At 50.7% G+C, this 26,024-nt stretch overlaps 1 protein-coding gene and 1 pseudogene across 3 annotated transcripts; one reads left to right on the top strand and one right to left on the bottom strand.

The window, feature by feature from the left end:
* Positions 1 to 3,425: 3,425 nt before the first annotated feature.
* ASL (argininosuccinate lyase) lies at positions 3,426 to 14,266 on the top strand. 3 transcript variants are annotated; one of them, XM_006148085.3, is made up of 17 exons: positions 3,426 to 3,531; positions 3,717 to 3,771; positions 7,459 to 7,653; positions 8,016 to 8,099; positions 8,369 to 8,425; positions 8,544 to 8,641; positions 9,862 to 9,939; positions 10,028 to 10,105; positions 10,464 to 10,516; positions 10,824 to 10,886; positions 11,061 to 11,175; positions 11,358 to 11,442; positions 11,552 to 11,611; positions 11,860 to 11,943; positions 13,092 to 13,172; positions 13,317 to 13,423; positions 13,535 to 14,266. In XM_006148085.3, exons 2-17 carry the CDS (start codon positions 3,760 to 3,762, stop codon positions 13,677 to 13,679), a joined length of 1,395 nt encoding a protein of 464 aa, XP_006148147.1. In that variant the 5' UTR covers positions 3,426 to 3,531; positions 3,717 to 3,759; the 3' UTR covers positions 13,680 to 14,266. The 3 variants fall into 3 exon arrangements, with proteins under 3 accessions (XP_006148147.1, XP_027627487.1, XP_014443171.1); XM_027771686.1 differs by lacking the exon at positions 13,092 to 13,172; XM_014587685.2 differs by lacking the exons at positions 13,092 to 13,172; positions 13,317 to 13,423; positions 13,535 to 14,266 and adding an exon at positions 12,280 to 12,564.
* A 335-nt stretch (positions 14,267 to 14,601) lies between these two features.
* Positions 14,602 to 26,024, bottom strand: part of LOC102472951 (unconventional prefoldin RPB5 interactor 1 pseudogene) — a 12,485-nt pseudogene continuing 1,062 nt past the window's right edge.

Here is a 26,024-nt window from a genome sequence, read left to right on the forward strand (position 1 = left end):
ACGCTAGGGGGTGATTTCTCACTTTCTGTCTCTCTGTCTTTCTAGCAACCACACACACCCTATAGCAAAAACCTCTCCCTCCCGCCAAAAAAAAAATCCAGACCAGAAGCTTGAAAAATGCTGGGTGCATATGCATACATGTCCAAAATCCCAAGAGGAGAAAGGAGGAAAGGGGATTATGGGGTGGCCATCTCCCCTGAGGAGTGATTTCTCAACACTTTCTCTTTTTCCTCTTTCTTCTTCTCTCTCTCTGTCTCTCCAAAAAGTTACATGTGCCCTATAGGAAAGAAAGGGGGGACCAGCAGTTGGCATAATGGCTAGGTTGTTGGACTCCCATGTAGTCAATCATAGTTTGAGTCCTGGACCCGGTGGCTTAAACGCCAGGCACATGTGCATGTGTGCCCAAGATCCCGAGAGGAGAATGGAGGAGAAGGGATTATGGCATGGCCATCCCCTCTGGGAGGTGATATCTTGCTTTCTGTCTGTTTCTTTCTGGCAAGCACACACGCTCTAAAAACCTCTCAAAAAAAAATAAAGGTATCATTTTTACCTTAAGTAGTCACTTTAAAAATGAAATTAGGAGAGAAAAATGTCTTCTACACACAGTTACCATTTGTGGTGCTCTTTTTTCCTTCCTGTAGACCTGTGCATCCATCGATAGCATTTTCTTTCATCATGAAGAGTATCTTTAGCATTTTTTGTAGTTTGAGTCTCCAGACAATGAATTTCTCAATCCCATCTGCTCTCTCCATTGCATTATAGGGTCAAGGCAACCCTAGCAATTCCCTGGAAATGGACTCACCACAGGCGCCAAAGCCAGCAGTCCCAGCATGGCAGTGTATGACTGAGTCCGAGGTGATCGATGGGACTCCTGAGAACGAGGCATCTTCAGCTGTGGTCCGCAGAGTCCAAAACCCAGCCTTTCTGCCAGCTGTGCTTCCACATTGACTTCAGGGTCCACCCAGAGCTCCTGCTTTGGGGAGGAGCTGATTACTGTGTTACGGGCTGAGTGTTGCCTACCAAAGGCCTGGATAGTGGCCATTCAGAGCTCTTTTCTTACCTCTCTGTGGATTACAGGTAGTGAAGGCTGGCCTCCTGACCATGGGAGATAAGCAGTTCTTCTGTCCCATCCTCCCTGCACTGGTAACCTCCCTAGGATTTTTGCTCAGGGACCTCAGGTTTTCAAAATAAACTTGGCTATTCTGTTCCCATGGCTCTTCAATGCCAAAGATGCTTCCTCGAGATCAAGGTCATGTCCACTTCAGTCTGTACCATTAGGGACTCACAGTTGCAGGTCCCTTTGACATGTCTGTTTTTTTTTTGTTTTTTCTTCACAAGCTTCTATACTGCCTCCCTGTCTTCCTCTTCTTCCTGAGTTCCTTGTTCCCTCTCTGCAGAATGGCCTCCATACAGGCCAAGATTGCTATTTGTAGCAAGCACATCTGGACCAATGGCCTCTCTTCTGTCATCTGGTACAGTGTGGGCAGCCAGACTGTCCCCTTCTACCTGGGTGTCCATGAATATGTCTTCTAACCCCAGTCTCTTGCAGCTTCTGTTTCCTCACTATTAACAGGACTGCTGTGAAGAGGAAGTGAGATGAACTGTGTGAGGGCTTTCACATAGAGCCTGGCACGGGTCAGTTACTCATGTTAGGTGTTATGGCTACAGCCCTGCTGTCAAACGCCTGCCCCCACTCCCCTTTCCTGTCTTAAATCATTTGCCACAGTGCTTGGCCCCTGTATGTTGATAGCAATCCATGAATGTGACCTCATGCAAAATGACACTGGTTTTCACACTTGGCCTCTCAGGAAGGGACGCCAGGCCTCAGACACTATCTGGTAGATGCCAGGCCTTGCCACTTCACTTTTTCATTTTTCAGGACCACATGGCTATGGCTGGTCTTACTCTTTTTCTGTCTTCCTAGCAGCCTGCTGCAACCCAGGGCTGGGACTTCTTTGGGGAAAGACAGGAGAGGAGGGAGGGTCAGGTTAGAGAGATACAGTAGATGAACCTTGCTCCCAAGAAGCTCACAGTGGGCCAAGCAGAAGACCCAGAAGTAGCTACTAGAGTTTTCCTAATTCAGGGGGAGATTGCTAGATGCCCTTATGCTCAAGGTCTCATGGGTGCCCAGAGCTAGACATCTGGACCAGCTGGGAGGCAACCCCATGTTGATGATGTTGGCCAGAATATTGATGGATGACTGGGAGGTAGGAAGACAGCGGAGACTTCCCGGGCACAGGGAGAGCATTTAAGGAGACTTGAAACAGCGTGCTGCACTCTGACAATGCCAAATAATCCCGCTCTTGAGATGAGTGAGGGCTAAAAGCCTTCAGCCCACAAGGCATCCAATCCAGCCTTTGGTCTCTCCGCCCTTCCATAACATGCTCAATACTGTTGCCAGATTTATCTTTTCAAAAAAGAAAGTTGGTTTTCCTGATTTTAAAAATTTATTGGCCCCTTTGACCCAAAGGACCGAGAACAAACTTCCCCCTTTGACATCCAAGGCCCTTCACAAGCTTAGCCCAATCCACTCCCATTCTCCCCAGCCCCTGACAGCCACTCTGATCATTTCCTGTCCTCCAGGCAGGCCACTCACATTCTGGCCACCCAGCCTTTAACCTGGCTACTCCCCTCTGCCCGCCTACTCTCCTTTTCTCCAGTAAGCAAACCCCCACATCTTCCAAGACTCAAGTCTGGGACATCTTCACTGGATCCTCTATAGGGCATAAGTTCATGGCTGTACCTCCAGCGTCTAAAACTAGCTATCATTTTTGTTAAATAATCAAGTAATCATATCAAGGAACTCTTCCCTGAGCACCAAAAACAGACGCTCCCCCTCAGGGGTCCTCCCACATCTGGTCCATTTCATACGCTCATTTCTTTTTCTTCACCTCTGACTCTGTCCCCAGCATACTGGAGATGCCTGGTACATAATTGTTGAACGAATGAGTGAATGCGCATGAAGTTCCACGTTTTTTTTTTTTTAAGAGAGAGATTTTTGTTATAGGATGCGTGTGCTCGCCACACTTCAGTCTCTTCTCCATTCTCCTCTGAGGAGTCTGGGCACCTACCCACACGCACTCTGCCCCAGGTCCAGGACTCAAACCACAGTCGACCACGTGGGAGTCCAGCGAAGTATCCATTATGCCATCAGCTGGTCCCGAAATTCCACTTTTCATGTCTTGTGAACCCGCCTGGCCCAGGCCTGGTGTCAGGGCCTCCAGCCCCCTAGCCTGGGTTTCCAGTGCATTACACATCTGCTGACGTCGTAACACCACCCCCTAGTCCTGCCCTCCACTCCACCAAGAGGCCCCTGGACCTAAAGCTCAATCGGAGATGGCTCCGCCCACACATAGCCCAGGTTGGAAGGTGGAGGCAACGCCCACCTCGCCGGGCTGCCTAGGATTGGTGCGACAGCCACCACCAGGAGGCGGGGACAGGGCCCAGAGGCGGCTGACGCCATCCGGGCCAGGAAAGTCCAGCCGGGTCCCAGCCGGGTGGCTGGCCAGAGACTGACGGCGCGTCCAGGCGGTGAGTGCGTGGCAGCCGGACGGGCGGGAGCGGCGGGACCCGCGGGAGCTGGGGTCGCCGACAGGCTTGGCGCGCGCACAGGGGACTGCCAAGCCGAGCTCCGACAGCAAGTCTAAACGCTGTGCCCGGAGCTCGGAGCCGCCGCGCCCGGGGACCTTGGTCGTCAGCCCGGTCTTGTTTTCTAGACCAGGAGGACCGAGGGTACGGGAGGACGAGGAACCACCCATCATGGCATCGGAGGTGAGTGGGACCTCGGGGACGTCCATCTTCTGAGCCTCCGAAACGGGGAGGACCCTGGGTGCCAGCCAAGGCCGTGACCTGCGCACGAGATCTTCCCGTGCCAGACCCACCGCCGGCCTCGCTCCAGATAATTGCCGGTGCTGGTTCCAGGCGGCCGGCGCACCTGATGCACCTGTGAAAACCTGGCAGAGACCTTTACCCGGATTCCCGGGGTTCCCATCACCGTCCTTCCTCTGGATCACCCCTGGTGTCCCCTCTAGTTGGGGGAGAGGACCCTGCCTTGACCTGACAGTGGTGCCTGCCCTCTGGGAAGGGCTGCGCTCTCACTCAGCTCCTCACCTCGCCAATAGTCCCTACCCTGCACCACACCCCTTCTCCCGCGCAGCAATTGTCCCTGCGTAGAGAGGAGCTTCAGCGGGAAAGTGCCCTGCCCTCGACTGCATGTACTGATAGAAAGGTTCAGAAGTGGGCCAGGAGGTGTTGTGGAGGTCAAGGCGGCTGGATCCCACATGGCTGACTAGTGGTCGGCATCCCAGGCCTAGGACTTGAATAGAATGCTGGGCAGGCGGGCGGCCAGCCTGGGCGCCCAACATTCCAAGAGGAAAGTAGAAGAGAAAGGATGTGCTGTGGCTACGCCCCCTGGGTGGTGATTTCTCACTTTCCCTCTGATCTCTCCAGTGAGCCCAGGAACCCTTATAGCAAAAACAAACAAAAAACAGAGTGGGCCAGGAAGTGGCGCCGTAGTTAAGATGCTGGACTCCCAACATGGCTGAACACAATTCGAGTCCTGGACCTGATGGCTACTTTCACCCTTTCTCTCTCTCTTGCTCATTCTCAGTTCTCTCTGGCGACCACCTGTAGCAAATTAGAAAACAATAACAATACATTGTGAAAAGAAAGGGCCAGAAGGTAGGAGGCTGTCCCTTGTGTCTCCACTGGCCTCCCGTGCCTGGGTCCTTCCTTCGCCAATGGCCTCTCCTTACGGTCACGGTCTCTTGGCTTCTGTCCCTGACCACTGAGTGGCAGGAGTCCAAGGCAGTTCCTTTCCTTAGTCCTCAGGTGATTTATTTGGCAAATGGGGACAATCATAGCTGTCTGTCCCTCTATAAGGTACTGGATCCTGAGGTCACTGCTTTGAGCCCTTCAGGAAGGGGGCTTTTTGCCTGATCCCAATGAGAACTCTGAGCCTGGAAGGCAGATCTGGCTTCCAGTTCCCTGGGCCTTCATTAGCTGCAGGTCACTTCCTCTTTCTCTCTCAGTGCATCTGAATAAATGGGGTAAGAATCCTGCCCTGCTGGCTTCCACTTCTCAATGGAGGGGCCAGGGGCAGAGCCTGGACTTTGGAGCCGAGCAAACTTGGTTTCTGTACCAAAGAGACTCGATTTCCCTGAACCTCTTTTGTCGTTTATAAAACAAGGGTAATAGTGCCTACCTTGTAGGAGGATTTCCCAGCATTTGGGAGCCCTAGCACGGCCGAGCGATAGCAGAGGCTCAGTGGATGATGGCTACCAGGAGCAGTGCCGATATCCCCTGTACAATAATGGCTGTCGGCCCCTCTGTAAACAGGCTGTTGCTCATTCAATCCAGCCCAGCTCAGTGGCCTGCCCCCCTAGCCTCAGAGAGATCATTCTGGCCCAGAAATGACCTGGCTCAGAGCAGTGCCCCACGGGTCTCTCCCTCTCCTCAGTGCCTAGGTGAAGGCACTACGCTCTGCCCTCCTCCTGGGCTCTTCATATGCCTGCCAGGAGGGTGGGAGCTTGGTCCCAGGGCAGAGTGATCTGCCCTCAGGCCAGCGCTTCGGTGACCTCAGCTTGCCCCCGCCATCCTGCAGGTTGGTACTAATTGGTTTGGCTGCAGCCTGGCTTGTTAAGTACTTGTTATTACTAACAACTGGAGCAGGGAGGTCCAGGAACCTGCCAGGGGTGGAGGTGTGTGTGTATGTGGAGAGAGGCAGTGCCAGCCAGGCTCCTAGCTGAGGGGTGACTGGCTGGCCTTGCCCTCTGGCCCCAGTTGTCAGGACCAGGACCCCACGTGGTGCTTTGCTGCAGAGCCAGGCTTGGTGGGACAGCTGGAGAGTAAGGGGCGGGCCGGTTCAAAAGGCTGAGGGGGGCGGAGGCTGCCTCTGCAGGGCAGAGTCCTTTGGCAACCAGGACTGTTGGGCATGGAGGGGTCAGCCCACAGCCTGGGGCAGAGCACCATGGAGACTCCTGCAGTGCTGCCTAGCCCCCTCTTAGTGATACTGAGCATTCACTATTCACACTGTGCTAGGTACACGCTTAGCAAACATCCAGTTCAGTGCTCACAACAAGCCTATCACGTAGGTACTGCTATTGTTTAATAGAGAGGTAACCCTGAGGTTTTAGACAGGGGACATAACATGCCCATGGTCAGGAGCATTGCAGAGGGATAGCAGAGGACCCCCTTCTATAAAAAGGATGGCCATGAAATAACCTGCCCACCCACACCCCACACATACACCCCAGCACACTGTCCTCCCAGGCCTTGGCACTCCAGGTACTTGGACTGCTCCCCAGGTGTTCTGCACCCCTCCCCCATCCATCGCATGCCCTGGCCAGTGCCCTCTTTCAAAACATGGGTGCCTCTAAGCCATCCCTCTGCCCTTGGTTCCTTGGGGCTGAGGGGTCAGCTAGTGACTTCCTAGGAGACCGTCATAAGAGTGTCAGGGGTATTCTCCAGAACATATTAGAAGTTGGAGTTGGGCTCTTAGGGCCCAAACTGTGGGAGAGAAAGATGCAGGTAACACGGGACCAGCAGTTGGCGTAATGGCTAGGTCGCTGGACTCCCATGTAGTCGACCGCAGTTTGAGTCCCGAACCCAGTGGCTTAAACTCACGCTGGGTGCATGTGTGTGCATGCCCAAGGTCCCGCGAGGAGAATGGAGAAGGGATTGCAGCGTGGTTATCCCCCGGGGGATGGTTTCTCGCTTTCTGGCTTTCTGTCTGTCTGGCAAGCGCATGCGCCCTATAGCAAAAACCTCTCAAAAAAAACCCAGAAAGATGCAGGTAACTCAAGTCCGGTAGGTGCCCTCACTGCCTGTTCCTGCATGATAATTCAGGACACCAGAGCAAGCAGATAGGCCCTGGTGGAACGTGGGGTTGAGAGCAGGGGCTCTGACACCAGACTGCTGGATGGCAGCTCTGGCTCTCCCATGCCCAGTGAGGGCAAGCTCTTCCCTTTGCCTCAGTTTCCCCTTCTCCAGAGTGGCATCGTGTTGTTGCCTGCCTCAGAGGGTTGCTGTCAGTTCAGTACGTGCCACGCAGTGGGCATCAGGCCTGGCACACAGGAGAGGGACTGTACGTGAGCCGGCACTGCTGTCACTGTCACTGTTACATCAGAGCTGGATAAAACTCTGGGATCGGGTGACTTCTCACCTTGCTCAGTGACAGCAAGGGTTCCAGAAATTCGGATGCAATCTCAGGGATGTCTCGTACCCCCTATCATCACCTCCTTGGAGTCCTGCTATGGGGTGGGAACGAGCTCTAACCTCGGTGTCCAGCTGCGTCTCCACGCTCACTCCCTCGTTCCTGGCCATCTGGGTCTACCCAGTGAGGACAGTCCTGCCTGCTGCGCCCACTGCCATCAGATGTGGTGCCCCTCCTGAGGGCCCTCTGCATGAGGCACTGTTCTGAGGGTGGGGGAGAGTAACTGCTCCCACTTTCTTAACCAGAGTGGAAAGCTATGGGGTGGCCGCTTTGTGGGTGCAGTGGACCCCATCATGGAGAAGTTCAATGCATCCATCAACTATGACCGGCACCTGTGGGAGGTGGACGTGCAGGGCAGCAAGGCCTACAGCAGGGGCCTGGAGAAAGCGGGGCTCCTCACCAAGGCTGAGAGGGACCAGATACTCCACGGCCTGGACAAGGTACTCTCCATGCCCAAGCTCCACCCGAGGCCCCTCTCTGGAGCCCCAGGCTCCCAGTGAATCCCCACGTGCAGGCTGCAGTGTCACGTTGTAAGAATCCTTTGCTTAGACATGCTGGGCAGCCACGTGCTGTGGTCACCGTCTCTCTCATCCTTCAATGGCCCCCATAGCTCATGGACAAAGCTGTACTTGGCCCAACATGCTTCCTCGGGTGTGGGGGCAGTGCCAGCCTCCTCCTAAGGGGCATTGCCAGGACTTCGCTCCTGTACAGGGACAGCCGGTCATCAGGGAGAGGGTAGGACCTGGACACGGGCATCTGGACAGTCCTGCCCACTGACCCTGGGATTGCTGCATCACTGTAGGTGGCTGAGGAGTGGGCCCAGGGCACCTTCAAACTAAACCCCAATGATGAGGACATCCACACAGCCAACGAGCGGCGCCTGAAGGTATGACCCTGCCCCGCCTCCCTGGCCTCCCGTCTCCACCTTGCCCTGGACCACACTGAGAATAAGTGCCAGATTCTCTTCCCTTCAGCACGGGCAGAGTGCAGGGGCACCTCAGAATAGGAGATGAGAAACAGCAAGACGTTTGGGCAGGAGCAGGGGCTCTGGGGGAGGTGGGCAAGTGAAGGCTGGTGAGGAACCCTGCCCTGCCTGGCTCAAACCCCTGGGCTGTGAGCGTGCAGACCCTGACTCTGTGTCTCCCTCTGCCCCAGGAGCTCATCGGGGAGACCGCAGGGAAGCTGCACACAGGACGCAGTCGCAACGACCAGGTGCTGCCGGCCCCTCCGCCCGTCACTGCATGCCCAGGCGGCCGTCAGGGCTGTGGTCCTGGCTCCTCAGGGAAGCAGCACATCTGCCTCCCTGAGGGCCACCTCCTCCTCCCCACAGGTGGTCACAGACTTGAGGCTGTGGATGCGGCAGACCTGCTCCTCACTCTCGGCCCTCCTCTGGGAGCTCATCAGAACCATGGTGGATCGGGCAGAGGCGTAAGTCCTCCAGAGACCTGGGTGGCAGAGAGGGGCATGAGGGTAGCCAGGGTCTCCTCTCCCCTGAACACCAGACCTGGGGGACAGTGATAATCAGGGTCAGGGAGCCAGGCCCTGTGTACGGGGTGGCCCCAGAACTCCTGGACCAAGCAAGGCACAGGATCCAGGAGTGGGGCAGTTCTTGCATCCTCCTAACCTCTGTGGAAGTTAGGAGGCTTGAGGCTTGCAAAGCTCACCCTTTGAGGATTTGAAGGCAGGTGGCTAAGGGGTTAGGCAAATGTCCTGGAGCCCAAGGAAAGGGCCTGACTGTGACTGGAGCAGCCAGAGCCACTCCCAGTCTGTCTGTGTCCCATGTCCCCCATGTTACATCCTCCATCCCCACCCAGCATGGCTGGCAAAGGAAAAGCCAAAGCTGCCTCCTGCTGACCTTATCTCAGGCTTTGGCTCCTGTGACCTGCTTTTGCAGCTGGCTTGCTTCTTGCAGACCTGGCCTAGGAGCTGCTGACAAGTCCCTGTGTGGCGTCAGAGACAGGGCTGACCCCTCCTTTTCCCGACTCTCTGTCCCCTAATTTACAGACCCGTCACCTGCTGGAAAACAAAGGCATAGAACTGTTACCCTGGGGTGGGGTAGGCCCGGATAGGGGAATAGCGAGTGTTGATGGTACCGAAATTCGTTATGGGGGTGATGAAAATGCTCTAAAATTGATGTGGTGGTAGTTATACATAGAGCATACGCTTTAAATGGGTAAATTGTCTATGAATTTTATCTCAAAACAGGTGCCCATTTAAAATAAAACCACAAAATAGACCCATTACCCACAGCACGTCTCCCCCATCCCATCGATGTTAAGGTGCTCCCAGCTATTTCTGAGGGCCTGCCTATTCACAACACAGCCTCCCACTGCCAGGTGGGCCCACTGTGGGCCTCCTCCCTGCTCTGGTCCCTGCAGGCCAAGTCCATGTTCAGTCCTGGCAAAGCCTCGCCTCCTGTAGGCGCCTTGATCACACCGTCCCACTGCTGGTCTCTTCCTTTAGGATCTGTTTATCCCAGGAGATCACCTTGTCCCTCATTTAGGCAGAGCCTTGCAGGCCTGCTCTGCTCTTCCCTGGAGTAGTCTGGGCCTACAGGGTCCCAGGGTCATAGGCAGGCCTCACGTGAAGTTCGATGCCAGCCTCTGCCTGCCTCCAGTCCCTGAGGACTCGCCTCTTTTCTGCCACAGGGAACGTGACGTCCTCTTCCCAGGGTACACACACCTGCAGAGGGCTCAGCCCATCCGCTGGAGCCACTGGATCCTGAGGTGAGGAGTGGTGCCGAGGTGCCACGAAGGGGCTGCGATGGAGGGGAGGCCCCGGCTGCCCTGACCCTCCTGCCCCTGGTTCCCACAGCCATGCCGTGGCCTTGACACGGGACTCTGAGAGGCTGCTGGAGGTACAGAAGCGGATCAACGTCCTGCCCCTAGGGAGGTGAGCGAGTCTCCATGGCTCTGAGGGCCTGCTGGCCTGAGAACTGGTGTGGCCTGGGGGCTCAAATTATGGCCCTTGGGGATTGACAGAGGAAGGACAGAGAGGGACAGAAAGCCAGGTAACCGGCCAGGAAGTGGACCCTGCATGGATACCCAGCTCTCTCCAAGATGAGGACGACCGAGCTAGTGAATGTGTCTGAGGAGGGCGAGATCTCTCAGAGGCTTAGCTAGCTGCCTGCAGCCTGCCATTTCCCCCGCATGGGGACACATGTTCTGGCACCCAGGGCGACTGGGCCCAGAAAGGGGCTGAGGTGCAGACTGTAGCCCTGACAACCACTGTGAATCTCCTGTCCCTGCAGCGGGGCCATTGCAGGCAATCCTCTGGGTGTGGACCGGGAGCTGCTCCAAGCAGGTGAGATGCCCTGCCCCTCCTCCCTGGGGAAAGTCTCCCTTGGCACCCATCGAGTTCCACAGACCCACATGAGAAGAGAGGGCCTAGGCCTGTGCCTTCTGGGCAGAACCTTCATTTATGGCCTATGGGGTTAAGCTCACCCATGGCAGGAGGACCTGGTCCTGGGGAAGCCCAGCGCTCCTGGCTCCCTCCTGGGACTTGTGCTTCCCCACCCTCTTCCCCTGTGTCTGGACAACCTGCTCTGGACTAGAAGAGCCCACTCCTTGCCCTCCAGCCCAGCTGTTTCTTCCTCATTCCCCGCCTCCAGAGCTGAAGTTTGGCGCCATCACCCTCAACAGCATGGATGCCACTAGTGAGCGAGACTTTGTGGGTAAGTCTTGGGGGTCACTTTACTCATCTCCAGGGCCAGTCCCCTGCTTTGTCCCCCAGCCCCAGTTTCTCCCGTGTCCTTCCATGCCCAGACGGTCCACCTGGAGCTTCCCAGGCTGGGAGGGGAGTGGGAGGCTTAGGGACCAGAGCACCTGCTCTCCCTCCCTCTCCCAAGCTGAGTTCCTGTTCTGGGCTTCACTGTGCATGACCCACCTCAGCAGGATGGCTGAGGACCTCATCCTCTATGGCACCAAGGAGTTCAGCTTCGTGCAGCTCTCTGATGCCTACAGGTGAGCCCGAGCTGCCGCCTGCCCTGCCCTACCTCTGCACTCACCGGCATGGTGGCCTTCCTCCCCACCCCACCCACTGGCCAGGGATGGATGGAGTGTGTGCAGCCTGGTCTGCCCTGCCCCAGTCAGCAGACCAGCAAGGGGCAGGCAAGCCCTTTCAGTCCCAGCATCTCTGTCCCCAGCACTGGAAGCAGCCTGATGCCTCAGAAGAAAAACCCAGACAGCCTGGAGCTGATCCGGAGCAAGGCGGGGCGAGTGTTTGGGCGGGTGAGCAGGGCAGAGAGGGGACAAGGCCCTGGGCTGACCTGGTGGGTCCCCAGGGGTCTTGTAGGAGTGGCCAAGGGTCCCCTGCTCCTGAGCCTCACTCTTCCTGCAGTGTGCCGGGCTCCTGATGACCCTGAAGGGACTTCCAAGCACCTACAACAAGGACTTACAGGTGGGAGTCTGGGGGCTGGGAGAGGGACCCCTCTGCCTACACTCCATATTCCAGTTCACGGCTCTGGCACAGTCAGGCAGGGGACCCACAGAACTGCCACCTCCCATCTTGGGCACACAGCCCTGTGACCGCCCTCAGCGCTCTCTTCTCCTGGTGTGGGTATAAGAAGTACTGAGTGTCCCAGGGGAAGGTGGTGGGATGTCTGGGTGGGTGATGGGCCCTAACCCCCTTGCCATGTGCCCCCCCAGGAAGACAAAGAAGCCGTGTTTGAAGTGTCAGACACCATGAGTGCCGTCCTCCAGGTGGCCACTGGTGTCATCTCTACACTGCAGGCAAGACACACCCTCCCCTACTCACCCGCCTTTTTATCCCTAGGCCCCTAGATTCCAGGGTGGCCCTGCCAGGAGGGTGATCTTGAGAGGTGGTGAGGGCGGGTGGAAGACTTGGGCAGGGGAAGAAAGGGTATGGAGGTGGAGAGCAGTGAAGGGGCAAAAGCTACTGCTGTAGACAGAAGTGGATTCGACTCGAGGGGCCCAGAGCCCATCAACTAGCCAGACCAGATTTCTTTTTGATCATTCGTTAGGGGAATTTTCAGTGTATGAGAGTCCTTAATGAACCCTATGTGCCAACACCCAGCTGTGACAATAATCACGACCATTCTATTTCAGCGATCTTCACCTACCTACCACACCCCACAAAATTATTTCAAAGCAAATTCCCACCGTCACATCGGTTCATTCTTAAATAGTTTACAATGTGTCTCTGGAGCACTAGTTCTCAAAGTGTGGTTCCCAAACTAGCACCACCAGCACCACCTGAGAACTTGGCAGAAATGCAGTCCTATGAGCCAGTCAGCGGCCTGGTGGTCAGGGCTGTCGGATCCCACATGGCTGACCTCATGCTTTGAATGCTGGACCTGGTGGCTTAAAAACATGCCAGGTGTGTGTGTGAGCGTGCACAAAATCCCCAAAGGAGGGAGATATGGAGAAGGGACTGCAACATGACCATGCCCCATATGGACTTTCTTACTTTCCCTCTCCTTTTGTCTCTGTCTCTCTCTGAGGAGTCATGTGGACTCTGGCAGAGTGAAAGAATATATACAGAAAGAGAGAAGAAAAAGAAAGAAAAGAAAGGAGAAGAAAGGAAAGAAAAGAAAGGAAGGAAGGAAGGAAGGAGAAAGAAAAGCAATCCTAGCAGACCCCCTCCAGATTTCCTGAATGAGAAACTGTGAGGGTAGGGCCCAGCAATTTGCATTTTTAATAAATCCTCCAGGTAATCTTGATGCATGCTAGAGATAACGACCCTGAAAGCACAAAAGTCAACCCCAATAGTAAACCTACAACGTATGAGTGTTATGAGCAGATGGGTCAATCAGAGCCAGGTAGGCTTCCTGCCTTAGGCGGTCGGCCTTGGTCCTGGGGCCAGTGGCCTCAGACTCCAGGGGCTCCAGTGCTCCCCACTTAGCAGTCGATGCCCCCAGATTCACCGTGAGAACATGGCACAGGCTCTTAGCCCAGACATGCTGGCCACTGACCTTGCCTACTACCTGGTTCGCAAAGGGGTAAGTGAGAGAGGCTGCCAGGCAGAGGCGGGCATGGGGACATTGCCCAGGCTGGGGTAGGGGAGGCCAGGAAGGGGCCCCAGGAAGAACCTGAATGGAGAGAGCCTGCCTCAGTGCCGCTTTCCCTGTGCCCGGTGCCCCCAGATGCCATTCCGCCAGGCCCATGAGGCCTCTGGGAAAGCTGTGTTCATGGCAGAGACCAAGGGGGTTGCCCTCAACCAGCTGTCGCTGCAGGAATTGCAAACAATCAGGTGCGGCCCACTAACCCTTCCCTTTGCTGCCTCCCAAGAGACCAGCCTGGGTGTCTGGAGGCCACAGTGGCCTGGCGGCTCTGGCCATCCCCTCCTCTCCCCTACCCTCAGCCCCCTGTTTTCGGGTGACGTGAGCCGCGTGTGGGACTACGGGCACAGCGTGGAGCAGTACGGCGCCCTGGGCGGCACAGCGCGCTCCAGCATCGACTGGCAGATCAGCCAGGTGCGAGCTCTGCTGCGGGCACAGCAGGCCTAGGCTCCTCCCGCACCTGCTTCCAAATAAAGTGGGCCCAGAGGCCACTGCGCCTGTTTCCTGCCCCAGCCTGTCCTCATTGGTGTGAGCTTTTGGGGTCTGTTGAGGACCAAAGTGGGGCCACAAAGGAAGTGGAGAAACTGAGTGAGGATGGGGAGAATCGGGAATGGGGAGGGGTCGGGCCTCTCATAATAACTTCTGTTCTGTCCAGGCCCTACCCCTTCATCGCAGGGTATCCCTTGGGTGTCCTAGGCAGGTTTGTCCTCCTTGGAACCCCAGTGAGCCCTGATGGACGTAGCTGGCCGTCACTGCCCATCTCCCTTCCTGCCCAGCATCCCCTAGGTTTCCCGTCTTCCTTCTCCCCCTACTTCACTGGCCACTCACAGGCCCATTCAGGGGACTCTCGGGCAGAGGCCTGTGCCAGGATTGTAGGGGGAAATGCATGCCCTTGTAAGGTGCGTGGTAAATTTGGTGGAAAACCCAGTCCTCCAGCTAGCACGGGATGCCAGACACTAGCCTCATACAGGGGCGAGGAGGACACCTCCTCCTCTCCTGAGAGTGATGTACAAATAAACTCACACTGACCGTGAGCAATGTGGTGCCTGGAGGTGGTCTGCCTTGAGCTGCGGTCAGGGAAGGATGGTCATACCGTGTGTGCAAAGGGCCCTGAGGCTAGCCTAGCACACAGTAGGTGTTCAGTAGAGCCCACAGAAATACAGAGACCTCTCCCACACAAATATCACCAAAGTCCTGATAAGGAATGTGTGTTTACAGTTTATTAACAACAACAACAACAAAAAAAACAAGATAAATTCAAGGAAGAATGAATAACCCCTCCCAAGGGATTCTGGGAACATGAAGAGATTTTGTAACCTCCACTCCAGCAGTGGGTTCATGACACCCAATTCTAAAAAAGAGCTACGAGTCAGCATCTTTCAGAGCAGTGGCTCTCCACGTGCAGCTCCTGACCAGCAGCAGCAGCAGCAGCACTTGAGAACCTGTCAGAAACAAGTTCAGGTTTCAAGCCCCACCCAAACCTAGTAAGTCAGATACCGAGTGTGGCCCAGTGATCTGTTCGCACAAGTCTTCCAGGTGATTCTGGTGTGTGCTCAAGTGTGAGAATCCCTGGGCTCTAGACCCTCATTACACAACGTTGCCATAGACTAGCAAGGTCGGCCTCGCCGGGTCCTACCCTGACATACTCTTTCAGAATCCCCACGTGCATCCTCTCATGCGTTAGTCAGAGGTGCAACCCAGAGAGAACACCTAAAATCTGCTCTCAGGGGAACCAGCAGTTAGCGTAATGGCTATGTCACTGGACTCCCACGTAGTCGACCGCGGTTCACGTCCCGGACCCAGTGGCTTAGAACTCACGCCGGGTGCGTGTGCGTGCGTGCCCAAGATCCCGAGAGGAGAATGGAGGAGAAGGGATTGCGGCGTGACTATCCCCCCTGGGGAGTGATTTCTCGCTTTCTGTCTCTATGTCTCTGTCTGTCTGTCTGGCGAGCGCATGCGCCCTATGCTGAAAACATCTCAAAAAAAAAAAAATCTGCTCTCAGAATTGAAGATCAGCCTTATGTCCATGGAACCGCAGGTCGTATGAAACAAAGATCGTAATCCATGAAACACAGAGCTGGAACCAACTGACAGAAGATGGCCGTGATACTTATTCTCCATCTGTTTTTAGACAATCCTATTAAGCCCCCGCGCAACCCAACCAGAATCAGACTCTGACCAGAAGAATGGGCCTTCCCTGGCTCTCCCGAGCTCATGTATATAGCTCATCTCCATGCTCTGTCCATATGCGATAGCTACTCATCTTGCCTCTGTTACCAACTGCTGCCTCTAGTACCCACTGGCTTAATCTTTTTTTGGGGGGGGCGGGGGGAGGTTTTTGCTATGGGGAGCATGTGCCAGAAAGAGAGAGAGAGATAGAGAGCGAGAAATCACTCCCCAGAGAGAATCGCCATGCCACAATCCATTCTCCTCTCAGGATCCTGGGCATGCACACACATGTGCCTGGCATAAGTTTAAGTCACCAGGTACAAGACTCGAAACACAGTCAACTACATGGGAGTCCAGCGACGTAGCCATTACACCAACTGCCGGTCCCTTAACAGGCTTAATCTTTAACTCTTCTCTGCTTTTTTGTTTTAAATCTCACTATCTGTGTATATTTTGTATTGCTTTCCTTCCTATTGTTGCTGTAACTAATGACCACAAACTCAATGGGTAAAAGCAACATATGTAGGGGCTGGCAGGTGGTGTGGTGGTTAAGGCACTGAACTCCCACATGACTGACCATGGTTTGAGTCCCAGACCTGGTAGCTTGAAACTCATGCCAGACATGTGTGCATGCATTCCCAAAATCCCAAGAAGAGAAGAGAGGAGAAGGGACTGCAGCAGCACTTTCCCTCTCTATGTCTCTGTCTGCCAAGTGCACACACCCTGCAGCAAAACAAAAACAAAACAAAAGCAAAAACCCACAACATACGTGAATTATAATTCCAGAGGCTACAAGTCTGAAATGGGTTTTAGTATGACAAAAATACGCATCAGCAGGGCCAGGCTTCCTCCAGATCTAAAAGAATCCACTCCCTTATGTTTTCCAGTTTGTAGAGGCCACCTACATTGCTGAGCTTGCCGTCCCTTCCTCCATCTGCGGCTCGCAGTGGAGCATCTTCGAAACTCTCTCTGCTTCTATTGTCACATTCTGACCCTTCCGCCTCCCTCTTATAACTTGTGAATCCATCTAGATAAATGAAGGTAATCTGCATCTCAAGATCTCTAACTTATATCTGCAAAGTTCCTTTCAGCATGTAAAATAACAGTCTCAGGTTCTGTGGACAAGTCCAGGGGACAATCTTTCAGGCTACCACAGTCAGCTGTCTGGCTCTCAAAGGCTCACATCCATCACATACAAAATACATTCCTCCCAACCCTTGATTCCCCAGAGTCTTAGTCCGTTACAGCATCAACTCGAGTTTAAAATCTACATCCCATCAACTAAAAAGGCCCATATCTCCTTATCTAAACTGTCTAAATGAGATATAAGTGAGGCAGGATGATTCTGGGGCAAAATCCCTCTTTACCTATGAACCTATGAGACTCATGTGATTGTAGTGAGGATTACATGGGTTCAATATAGTCAATACATAAACCTGAGAACCTGTTATCTGCCCCCAAAATACAATGCTGAGGCCGGCAAAGGATAACAATTACGGACATTTTTTTTTTTTTAAAGAAGTTTTTGTCATAGGCAGGATGATTCTGGGGCAAAATCCCTCTTTACCTATGAACCTATGAGACTCATGTGATTGTAGTGAGGATTACATGGGTTCAATATAGTCAATACATAAACCTGAGAACCTGTTATCTGCCCCCAAAATACAATGCTGAGGCCGGCAAAGGATAACAATTACGGACATTTTTTTTTTTTTAAAGAAGTTTTTGTCATAGGGTTCATGTGATAGGCAAAGGATAACAGTTACGGACATTCTTTTTTTTTTTTAAAGAAGTTTTTGTCATAGGGTTCATGTGCTCAACAGAGAGAGAGACACACACAGAGACAGTGAAAGGGAAAGTGAGAAATCACCCCAGGAGAGATTGCCATACTGTAATCCCTTTTCATCCTGCCATCTTGGGCACGCATGCACATGCACTGGGCGTGAGTTTCAAGTCACCTGGTCTGGGACTTGAACCATGGTCAGACAAGTGAGAGTCCAGCGACGTAATAACTATACCATCTGCTGACCCTCTCAGACATTTTGATTTTCTTTTAAAAATTATTTTATTTAACTTTATTTACTTATTTTTAATTTGACCAGAGAGAGGGGGAAGTGAGAAGGCAAGCCGCTATGTCCAGGACTTGAACCATGGTCCACCATGTGGGAGTTCAGCACCCTTAACCACCATGCCACCTGCCAGCCCCCAGACATCGCAATTTTAAAAGAAAAGAAATAAGAAATAGAAAAAGGGACTCACTGGTCCCAAGTTTTGTTCATTTGTTTGTTTGTTTGTTTGTTTGTTTTTTAGGTTTTGCCATAGGGAGCATGCACTTACCAGAGAGACACAGGGAGGGAAAATGAGAAATCAACCCCCAGGGGGGAGAGCCACTCCACAATCCCTTCTCCTCCTAAGATTTTGGGCTAAGATTTTGGGCATCAATGCACTGCATCTAGTGTGATTTTTCGAATTGCCAGGTCCAAGACTCAAGCCACAGTTAGCTATATGGGATTCCAGCACCTTAACCATCATGCCACCTGCTGGCCCCACATCCGAAACAATTTTAAAGTCCAACTCAGAAAATGCCATGAAGTCTCAAGGCCTAGAAACAACCCATGGCTCTCAGTTCTGCCCTCTGTCTGCACCACTACCCTTGGAATTGTCATTACTTTTTCTTGAAGACTAGCAGGTGACTATAGCTGAGTAATTATCAGCCTATTTCCTGTATCTTTAATTTTGAGAGAACTTTGAGAGACATTTTATTTTATTTATCTTCTGCTATAGGGCACATGTGCTGACCAGAGATAAAGAGAAAGCGAGCAATCACCCCTGGGGGATGGCCTATGCTTGATCCCTTCTCCACTCTCCTCTCAGGATTTTGAGTTCACACGCATATGTGCCTGGCATGTTTTTCAAGCCACCAGGTCCAGGACTTGAACTGAATAATCAGTTCTGTGGGATCTAGCTGCCTTAACCACCAAGCCTCAACCACTGGCAGCCCGTAGAGAGCCTTTTTAAATGTCCCTTTCTTCCATGTTCCTTCAAGTCCACATGGGCAGTATTTCTGCTGATATAACATCCTCCAGAACTTTGTGGTTTCCTGTGTCTGCCTGGGGTTTACCTCATTAGACAAGCGGGTCCTCCGCAGATCTTCCTGGACAATCTCATCTTGATTTCTGGCTTCTGCTGAGCTATTCAAGGGGATCCATGAATCGTCTACCTAAGTTTTTCAATTCACATTCTTATAATATGCTCTGACATTTTGATCCTTCCAGGACACTAGCAAAATGTTGTTCAATCACACCCTGGGCTTTCTCTCAAAAGCATGCATTCCTGACAGTGTATCTCCATTTTAGCATCTTCTGCAATGTAGATAGGATAGGTAGAGAATTTCCCAAATCATCGGATCCTAGTTTCTTTTTGTTTAATAATTATTACCTACATATAGCTTTTTCATTTGTTTGCATTTTTTTTTGGAGAGATTTTCACTGTAGGGCGCGTGTGCTCGCCAGACAGACAGAGAGAGACATAGAGACAGAAAGCGAGAAATCACCCCCCAGGGGGGATGGTCACGCCGCAATCCCTTCTCCTCCATTCTCCTCTCGGGATCTTGGGCACGCACGCACACGCGCCCGGCGTGAGTTTTAAGCCACCGGGTCCGGGACACGAACCGCGATCGACTACGTGGGAGTCCAGCGACATAGCCATTACGCTAACTGCTGGTTCCCCATTTGTTTGCATTTTATATTCTTAGCTTCAAAGGATGCTGAGAAAGCAAGTGCCTAGCAAAAGGAAATGAGGTTTCTTATTAGCAATTGTACTTACCCTTTTTTTTCTTAAAGAGATTTTTGCTACAGTGTGTGTGTGTTCGCCAGAGATAGAGAGAGATAGAAAGTGAGAAATCACCCCCAAGGGGGATGGCCACATGGTAATCCCTTCTCCTTCATTCTCCTCTTGGAATTTTGGGCATGCACGCGCACACACACGCACACACACAGTTCAGAACTCAAACTGTGGTTGGCTACATGGGAGTCCAGCAATGTAACCACTACGCCACCTGCTGGGCCCTGTGCTAAACTTTTAATCATTCATTGAGGATTGGGGCAAGTCTGAAATTTTTGTGTCCTGAACGAAATCAGGGTATATAAACAAAGGGGAGAGGGCAACGGTCATTGGTTGATGGCAGCTAATGGTGTCCAGAAAAGATGATTACTTCTACTAAACCACTAAGTCACATTCACATGCTTGGCAACCCAAGGTGGTATATACCCTGAGTCAACACAACCCCAGGGGCACTCTGAAACTAGGTTTCATCCTGTATTCTGGAGTAACTCGAACAAGTGCAAACTAAAATTCTCCCTAGGGAAACCTGTCCAGGTAAATTTGGCTTGGTTCTCTGCCTCCTGCATATTTGATCAGTATTTCATCTATTTTTCTTATCTGAAATCATGAATAAAAAGGAAGAACACAAGACTATGGGCAAGGTGTATGTCCATGCATGCCCAAAACCCCCAAGGAGGGAGGGAGAGAAGAGATTGCAGTGTGACCATCTCCCGCAGTGGGTGCTTTCTCACTTTTCTTTGTCTCTCTCTGGTGAGCATGAGCACTCTCTGGCAAATTAAAAAAGAAATTGACAAACTTTTAGCTAGACTGATTTTTTAAAACAGAGAGAGAAGATGCAAATAAATGGCAGATTATCTACCTGACCAAGCTCTAATGAGGTTCCTCTGAGCTGTTTCTACTAGGTCCCATCCTTGCACATGTCCTCAAGAGCCCAATGTTAGCAGGAATCCTGCTAAGTCATTTTAGCCGGGATCTGCCACTGTCAATGTCCGATTACTCAGTATCTGACAAAACTCCTCATTCCCTAGGTGGCGTGCTATCATCCTGGCCTGTGTTCAGCAAACATCCTATCAGAATTCCGCCTTAAATCTAATGTTTCTCTGTAGTCATTTTCCATACACTAACTGTTCTAACCCTCTTGCTCCTTGGCTGTAAACCCCTCCCTTTTCTTGTATTCAGAGTCGAACCCAATCTCTCTCCTCTATTTCAAAACCCCATCACAACAGTCTCTACGCCCCTTGTGGCAGTCCTGAATAGAGTTTTTGCCTTACCATTTTAACAAGTGTCAGGTGTAATTTTTCTTTGATACTATGATGCTGCAATTTCGATAGGGTCAGATTCAATGCTGGACCCCAGACCTCTCACCCAGGTCTCCAAATGCAGGCCTTTGAAACCCTCATCTTTACTCCTGACTGATTGACAGGGACTCCGCTAGCAAATGACTCCTGCGCTAGTGTTCAGGATGGCAGTTTGTGGAAGCACAGGATAGATTTAGATTCTTATAATCCCGAGTACATGCTCCGAGGCTAGGTTAGAGACCCAGTCTTCTTTGTTCAAAAGGTAACTGGTAGGCTAGAAATCCTTCTTCCTGCCTCTATTTTTCTTTAGATATCTTTTTTTTTATTTTTATTTTTTTTTTTTTAGAGAGAGTTTTGCTATAGGGCATATGTATAGGCCGGAGATGCAGAGAGAGACAGAAAGTGAGAATCACCCCCCACCCCCGGGGGAAGATGGTCACACTGCAATTCCTTTTCTTCCATTCTCCTCTTGGGCTTTTGGGCACACATACACACATGCCCAGAGTGATTTTCAGACTGCTGGGTCCGGAACTAGAACCTCAGAATCAGCCATGTGGGATCCAGTGCCTTAACTACCACACCACCTGCTGTTCCCCTAACTCTTTTAAGTGAAAATTACTCTCTGAAGCCCTAGGCTAGAAGATTTTCCCAACTCTGCCTCAAGTAGGGTTTCACTCTCTGACACTGGGACTAGGAAATTTTTCTTGGCTTTTTGTGAGGGCTCCCTGTTTTCTACTTGGTTCTGTTTTATCCATGGACATTCACTTCTCAGTTGATTTAAAAACCTTTCTTTTTGGGAACCAGCAGTTAGCGTAATGGCTATGTCGCTGGACTCCCATGTAGTCGACCGCGGTTCACGTCCCGGACCCGCTGGCTTAAAACTCACGCCGGGCGCGTGTGCGTGCGTGCCCAAGATCCTGAGAGGAGAATGGAGGAGAAGGGATTGTGGCGTGGCCATCCCCCCTGGGGGGTGATTTCTCGCTTTCTGTCTCTATGTCTCTGTCTGTCTGTCTGGCGAGCGCACGCGCCCTACACATTCACTTCTCAGTTGACTTAAAAACCTTTCTTTTTAAGGTTTTTGCCATAGAGCATGTATGCTCACCGGAGAGACAGAGAAAGGGAAAGTGAGAAACCACCCCGCGAGGGGGATGGCCACACTGCATCTCTTCTCCTCCATTCTAAGGATTTGGGGCACACAGCACATGCCTGGAGTGATATTCTTTCCTTTTTCTTTCTTCTTTTTCTTTTTTTATTTTTTTTAAGGTTTTTGCCACATGGTGCATGTGCTCACCAGAGACAGATGGAGAAAGGGAAAGTGAGAAATCACTCCCCACCCCGGGAGGGGGGATGGCCATACTGCAATCTCTTCTCCATTCTCTTCTCCAATCTCTTCTCTTACAGTCTCCCCAGACTAGCTCCGTTAAGACCTTTCTCTTTTCTCTGCACCTTCTTCCTCCTTTTACCACCTTCCATCTTTTCTTAAATTCCTTCAAATCCTGTGATAAGTCTCCCTACCTCCTCCATCCCTCTGTCCACCCCTGCAAGAATTATCTCTTCCCATTTCAGCCCCTCAACTCCCTACAGTTAGTTGAACTTGAACCTAAAGGTGACATGGGATCCAGCTCCTTCTGTATAGCTCTTAATGGCTGTGCTCCAGGGCTGTTCTAAAAGGCTGGGCACGTGGTGCGTGCCTGTAGACTCAGCTACTCAGGAGGCTGAGACAAGAGGATTGCAAGCTTCCACCAGCATGGGCAACACAGTGAGGCCTGTCTGCAAGAGCTGGGCATGGTGGCACACGTGGGTAGGTTTAGATACTCAGGAGGCTGAGCTGAGAGGATTGCAACATGGCAAGAGAGAGAGAAAGCAAGAAAGCAAGCTGCCAGGTCTGGGACTTGAACCATGATTGGCCATGTGGGAGTCCAGCATCCCCAACCACTATGCAACCTGCCAGCCCCTTATAGTCAAATATTATATGAACTTTTCTTGTTCTCAAAAGACCTTGAGATTTCCCAGAGAGTCCCTGGAAAATCTCAAAAGATTTGTTCTTCATCTTGTTAAAAACAGAGATGTTAAAATAATTCAGTTTGTGGCCGGCAGGTGACATGGTGGCAAGGCACTGACTGGACTCCCACATGGGTGATGGCATTAAGAGTCCCTGACCTGGCAGCTTGCTTTCTCACTTTCCCTCTCTCTTTTTCTCTGTCTGTCTCTGGTCAAAATTAAAATAAATAAATAAATAAAGTTAAATAAAATAATTCTTTTAAAAAATAGTAATAATAGTAATAATAAAATAAATAATTCTTTTTAAAAAGTCCATTTATTTGCTATATCTGATTACATGGGAAGCATTGTCAAGGAAGAAAACATATGGGACCAATTAAGAACTGTGCCTTGGGAGCCAGATCCCACATGGTCAACTGCAGTCTGAGTTCTGCTCTGGCAGCTTGAAAAACACGCCCAGCACATGTTTGTACCTGCCTAAAATACTAATGGGATGGAAAACAGAGAGAAAAGGATTGCAGCACAGCCACACTGCAATGGGCGGGTGGTGCGTTTTCTTTCTTTTTCTGTGATTGCCAGAGGGTACATGAGCTTGCCATAGACACAGGGAGAGAGAAAGAGAGAAAAAGAGAAAGAGAGAGAGAACAATGGGTCATAGCCACACCACAATCCTTTTTCCTTTTATTCCATCCTGTCATAAATGTCTTATGCCCTAGAAACTACCACATTCACCAGCCAATTGCGTTATAATACACTTTTATAAAATCTTTAAAAAGAAATTTTTTAGAGACCAAGTTTCATAAAATTTGTACTTAAAAAAATAAGTTTTTTTGTTTTTTGAAGAGGTTTTTTGCTATAGGGCATGTGCACTTGCCAGAAAGACAGAGAGAGAGAGGCCAGAAAGCGAGAAATCACCCCCCAGAGAGGATGGCCATGCCACAATCCCTTCTCCTCCATTCTCCTCTTGGGATCTTGGGCACACTCACACATGTGCCCAGCATGAGTTTTAGCCACTGGGTCCGGGACTTGAACCACAGTCAAATACATGGGAGTCCAGCAACACAGCCATTATGCCAACTGCTGGCCCTGAAAAAAAGAAGTTTTACAAAATATCATTTCTCCAATCAAAGAAACTTTTCCATGGGGTACATGTAACTTTTTGCCCTAAAAATAATGGCATGACATTCAAAGGGAAAGGTTTTTTAAGTAGCTGCTTAGCTGCACAATCTACAAAGTAAGTAGATTTTTTTAAGTGCTTTTCAAAATGTGAAAGCAAGTAATTGTTGAATCTATTTGAAATTTTCAAAGTTTCCTTAAAATGGTCTATATGGTATGCACAGCATCACAGTTGCTACAAAACTGCCTGTGTTGGGACCAGCAGATGGCATAACGGTTACGTCACTGGATTCCCACATAGTTGACTGCAGTTCGAGCCCCAGACCTTATGGCTTAAAACTCATGCTGGGGGTGTGTGTGTGTGCGAACCCAAAATCCAGAGAGGAGAAAGAAGGAGAAGGGACTGCAGTATGGCCACCTCCCCAGGGGGTGATTTCTCGATTTCTGTCTCTCTTGTCTCTCCAGCGAGCGTACACATCCTATAGAAATCTCTCTCTTTTAAAAAAAAAAAAAAACTACTTGCATTTAGTTTGAAAAACAAAAACAATGCATATGAACAGTATTCTTCGAAAAATGACCCCAAATGCTGCCGTTGCAGCATAAGGCAAACTCAGACAAGAGTGCTGACAGTATTTAGAGAATTAATAAAACAAGGTGAATATTAAAGTGTTCAAACATTGACTTTGATTTCTTCTCATACCACAGGTAGGGTAAGAAAATTTGCTGCCAAACTAATTCAAGATACTTTATTTCAAACTACAAGTAACATATGCTGCCATATATATTCTAAACAAGTAAATACACAACTAAGTTTTAGGGTATAAACTCCCATTTTCTAGGCAAAGCCTAGTTTTCCTGTTACAGCCCGGCAGCTTTGCACTTTAAACCCTCTTCTGATACTTCTGATAGCACTGTTCATTCTGGAATGCTAGGTAGCACAGCATGAGCAATGGCTGGGAGTGGTGGTGAAGAAGGCGATAAAAATTACTTTCCTATTACGGGTCCAGAAAAAGCCTCAGGCGTTTATGATAAAGCCGAAAGTTCCTTTCGATGATTTTCCGGCTGTGGTTCCTCTTCCAAAATGCTCTCGCTGGTGTCACACAGGCGGCTGCTTCACATACTCCTCACACCTCCGCCTGTCTCAAATCACTGCCTTCACTGGTGTCATTACGAACAGGTTTGGTTTACGAGGAATACAGTCCCCGTTTATTTATTTACTTATTTCTAAAGAATTGTTTAACTTTATTTATTTATTTACATTTGGCCAGGGAGGGACAGAGAGAGAGAGAGAGAAGCGGGGGAGGAAAGGAAAGTGGGAGAGCAAGCCGCCAGGTCCAGGGCTCGAACCACGGCCAGCCGTGTGGGAATCCAGCCCCCATTTACAACACCACCAAAGACTCTGGCAATGTCAGTGGGAGTCGCAGCAGTAGGCAGCTCTTGGGAAGAATGACCACTGCCAATACTGTTCCTTCCTTTACATTTGGCTGCTTCTTTCTTTTCACTGACTTTTGAAGTGGTATTTTTTCACAGTATTGATTCAAACACTCAGGTTCAACAGTACGAGGAAAATATATTTAGTTGGTACAGAATTATCCCTAACTCCTACAGTATTACGGTCATTTTCATTATCACCATCATCATCCTCATCATCATCTTCATTACTGTGATGAGAATGAGAACCAGTCAAGAAACAGTTCGACTGACTAGTCAATTGACCACTGAGTGGTTCTGAACTTGTGACATCCCTAGGACAACCGCTGGGCAGAAGAGAACGTGTTACTTGAGGTATCACATTAACATTTGTGTTTCCATCTTCCTTTTCTTCTTCCGAAGACGTGGTATTCTCCATTTGCAGTCACGATATCAGGCTTACTATCAAGGTCACCCAGCAATTCTTGGCGTTCTAGTTCTTCAAGTCAAGCCCACAGCTCTTTATCAGCAAGCAAATCTTTGCATTTTACATCATTTGTAAAATCTGCTTCAAAAATATCAGAAGTTTCTGGTTTGGAATGAGGTTTATGAGCAATTCAGTGTTTTGCTCTAACTTCAAAGTTGCAATATCACCTGCAGCATCACTCATTTTCTGTCAATCATCTTGTGAATTCAATTCTGGATTCAAAAATTTTCATCACTTTTTAGAAGTCACTTATTTTCTAACATGTTCTTTCTGATGTTCAACTAAACCTACAGCCTGGGTTTGATGACTCTGCAAACCAGTTGTCCCAAGTAAAATAGTGATTTCATTAGCACTGGACAAGTCTTCCCGGCATCTAGGCAAAGGGGCCAGAAGGTACCATGATATTACGAGACAACTTATCAGGCAAGGCACTCTTTCCTGAAGGGCACTAGAGTCATTCTCTTCCTT

This window comes from Tupaia chinensis, unplaced genomic scaffold (assembly GCF_000334495.1).
Source record: "Tupaia chinensis unplaced genomic scaffold, TupChi_1.0 Scaffold000231_1, whole genome shotgun sequence".
Classification (NCBI taxonomy): domain Eukaryota; kingdom Metazoa; phylum Chordata; class Mammalia; order Scandentia; family Tupaiidae; genus Tupaia; species Tupaia belangeri.

Bases quoted from the DNA above. Each gene is read 5' to 3' on its own strand.
- ASL (XM_006148085.3), top strand. The intron at 11,612-11,859 runs GTGGGAGTCTGG...GTGCCCCCCCAG, and splicing joins CCTACAACAAGGACTTACAG to GAAGACAAAGAAGCCGTGTT. The intron at 13,173-13,316 runs GTAAGTGAGAGA...CGGTGCCCCCAG, and splicing joins ACTACCTGGTTCGCAAAGGG to ATGCCATTCCGCCAGGCCCA.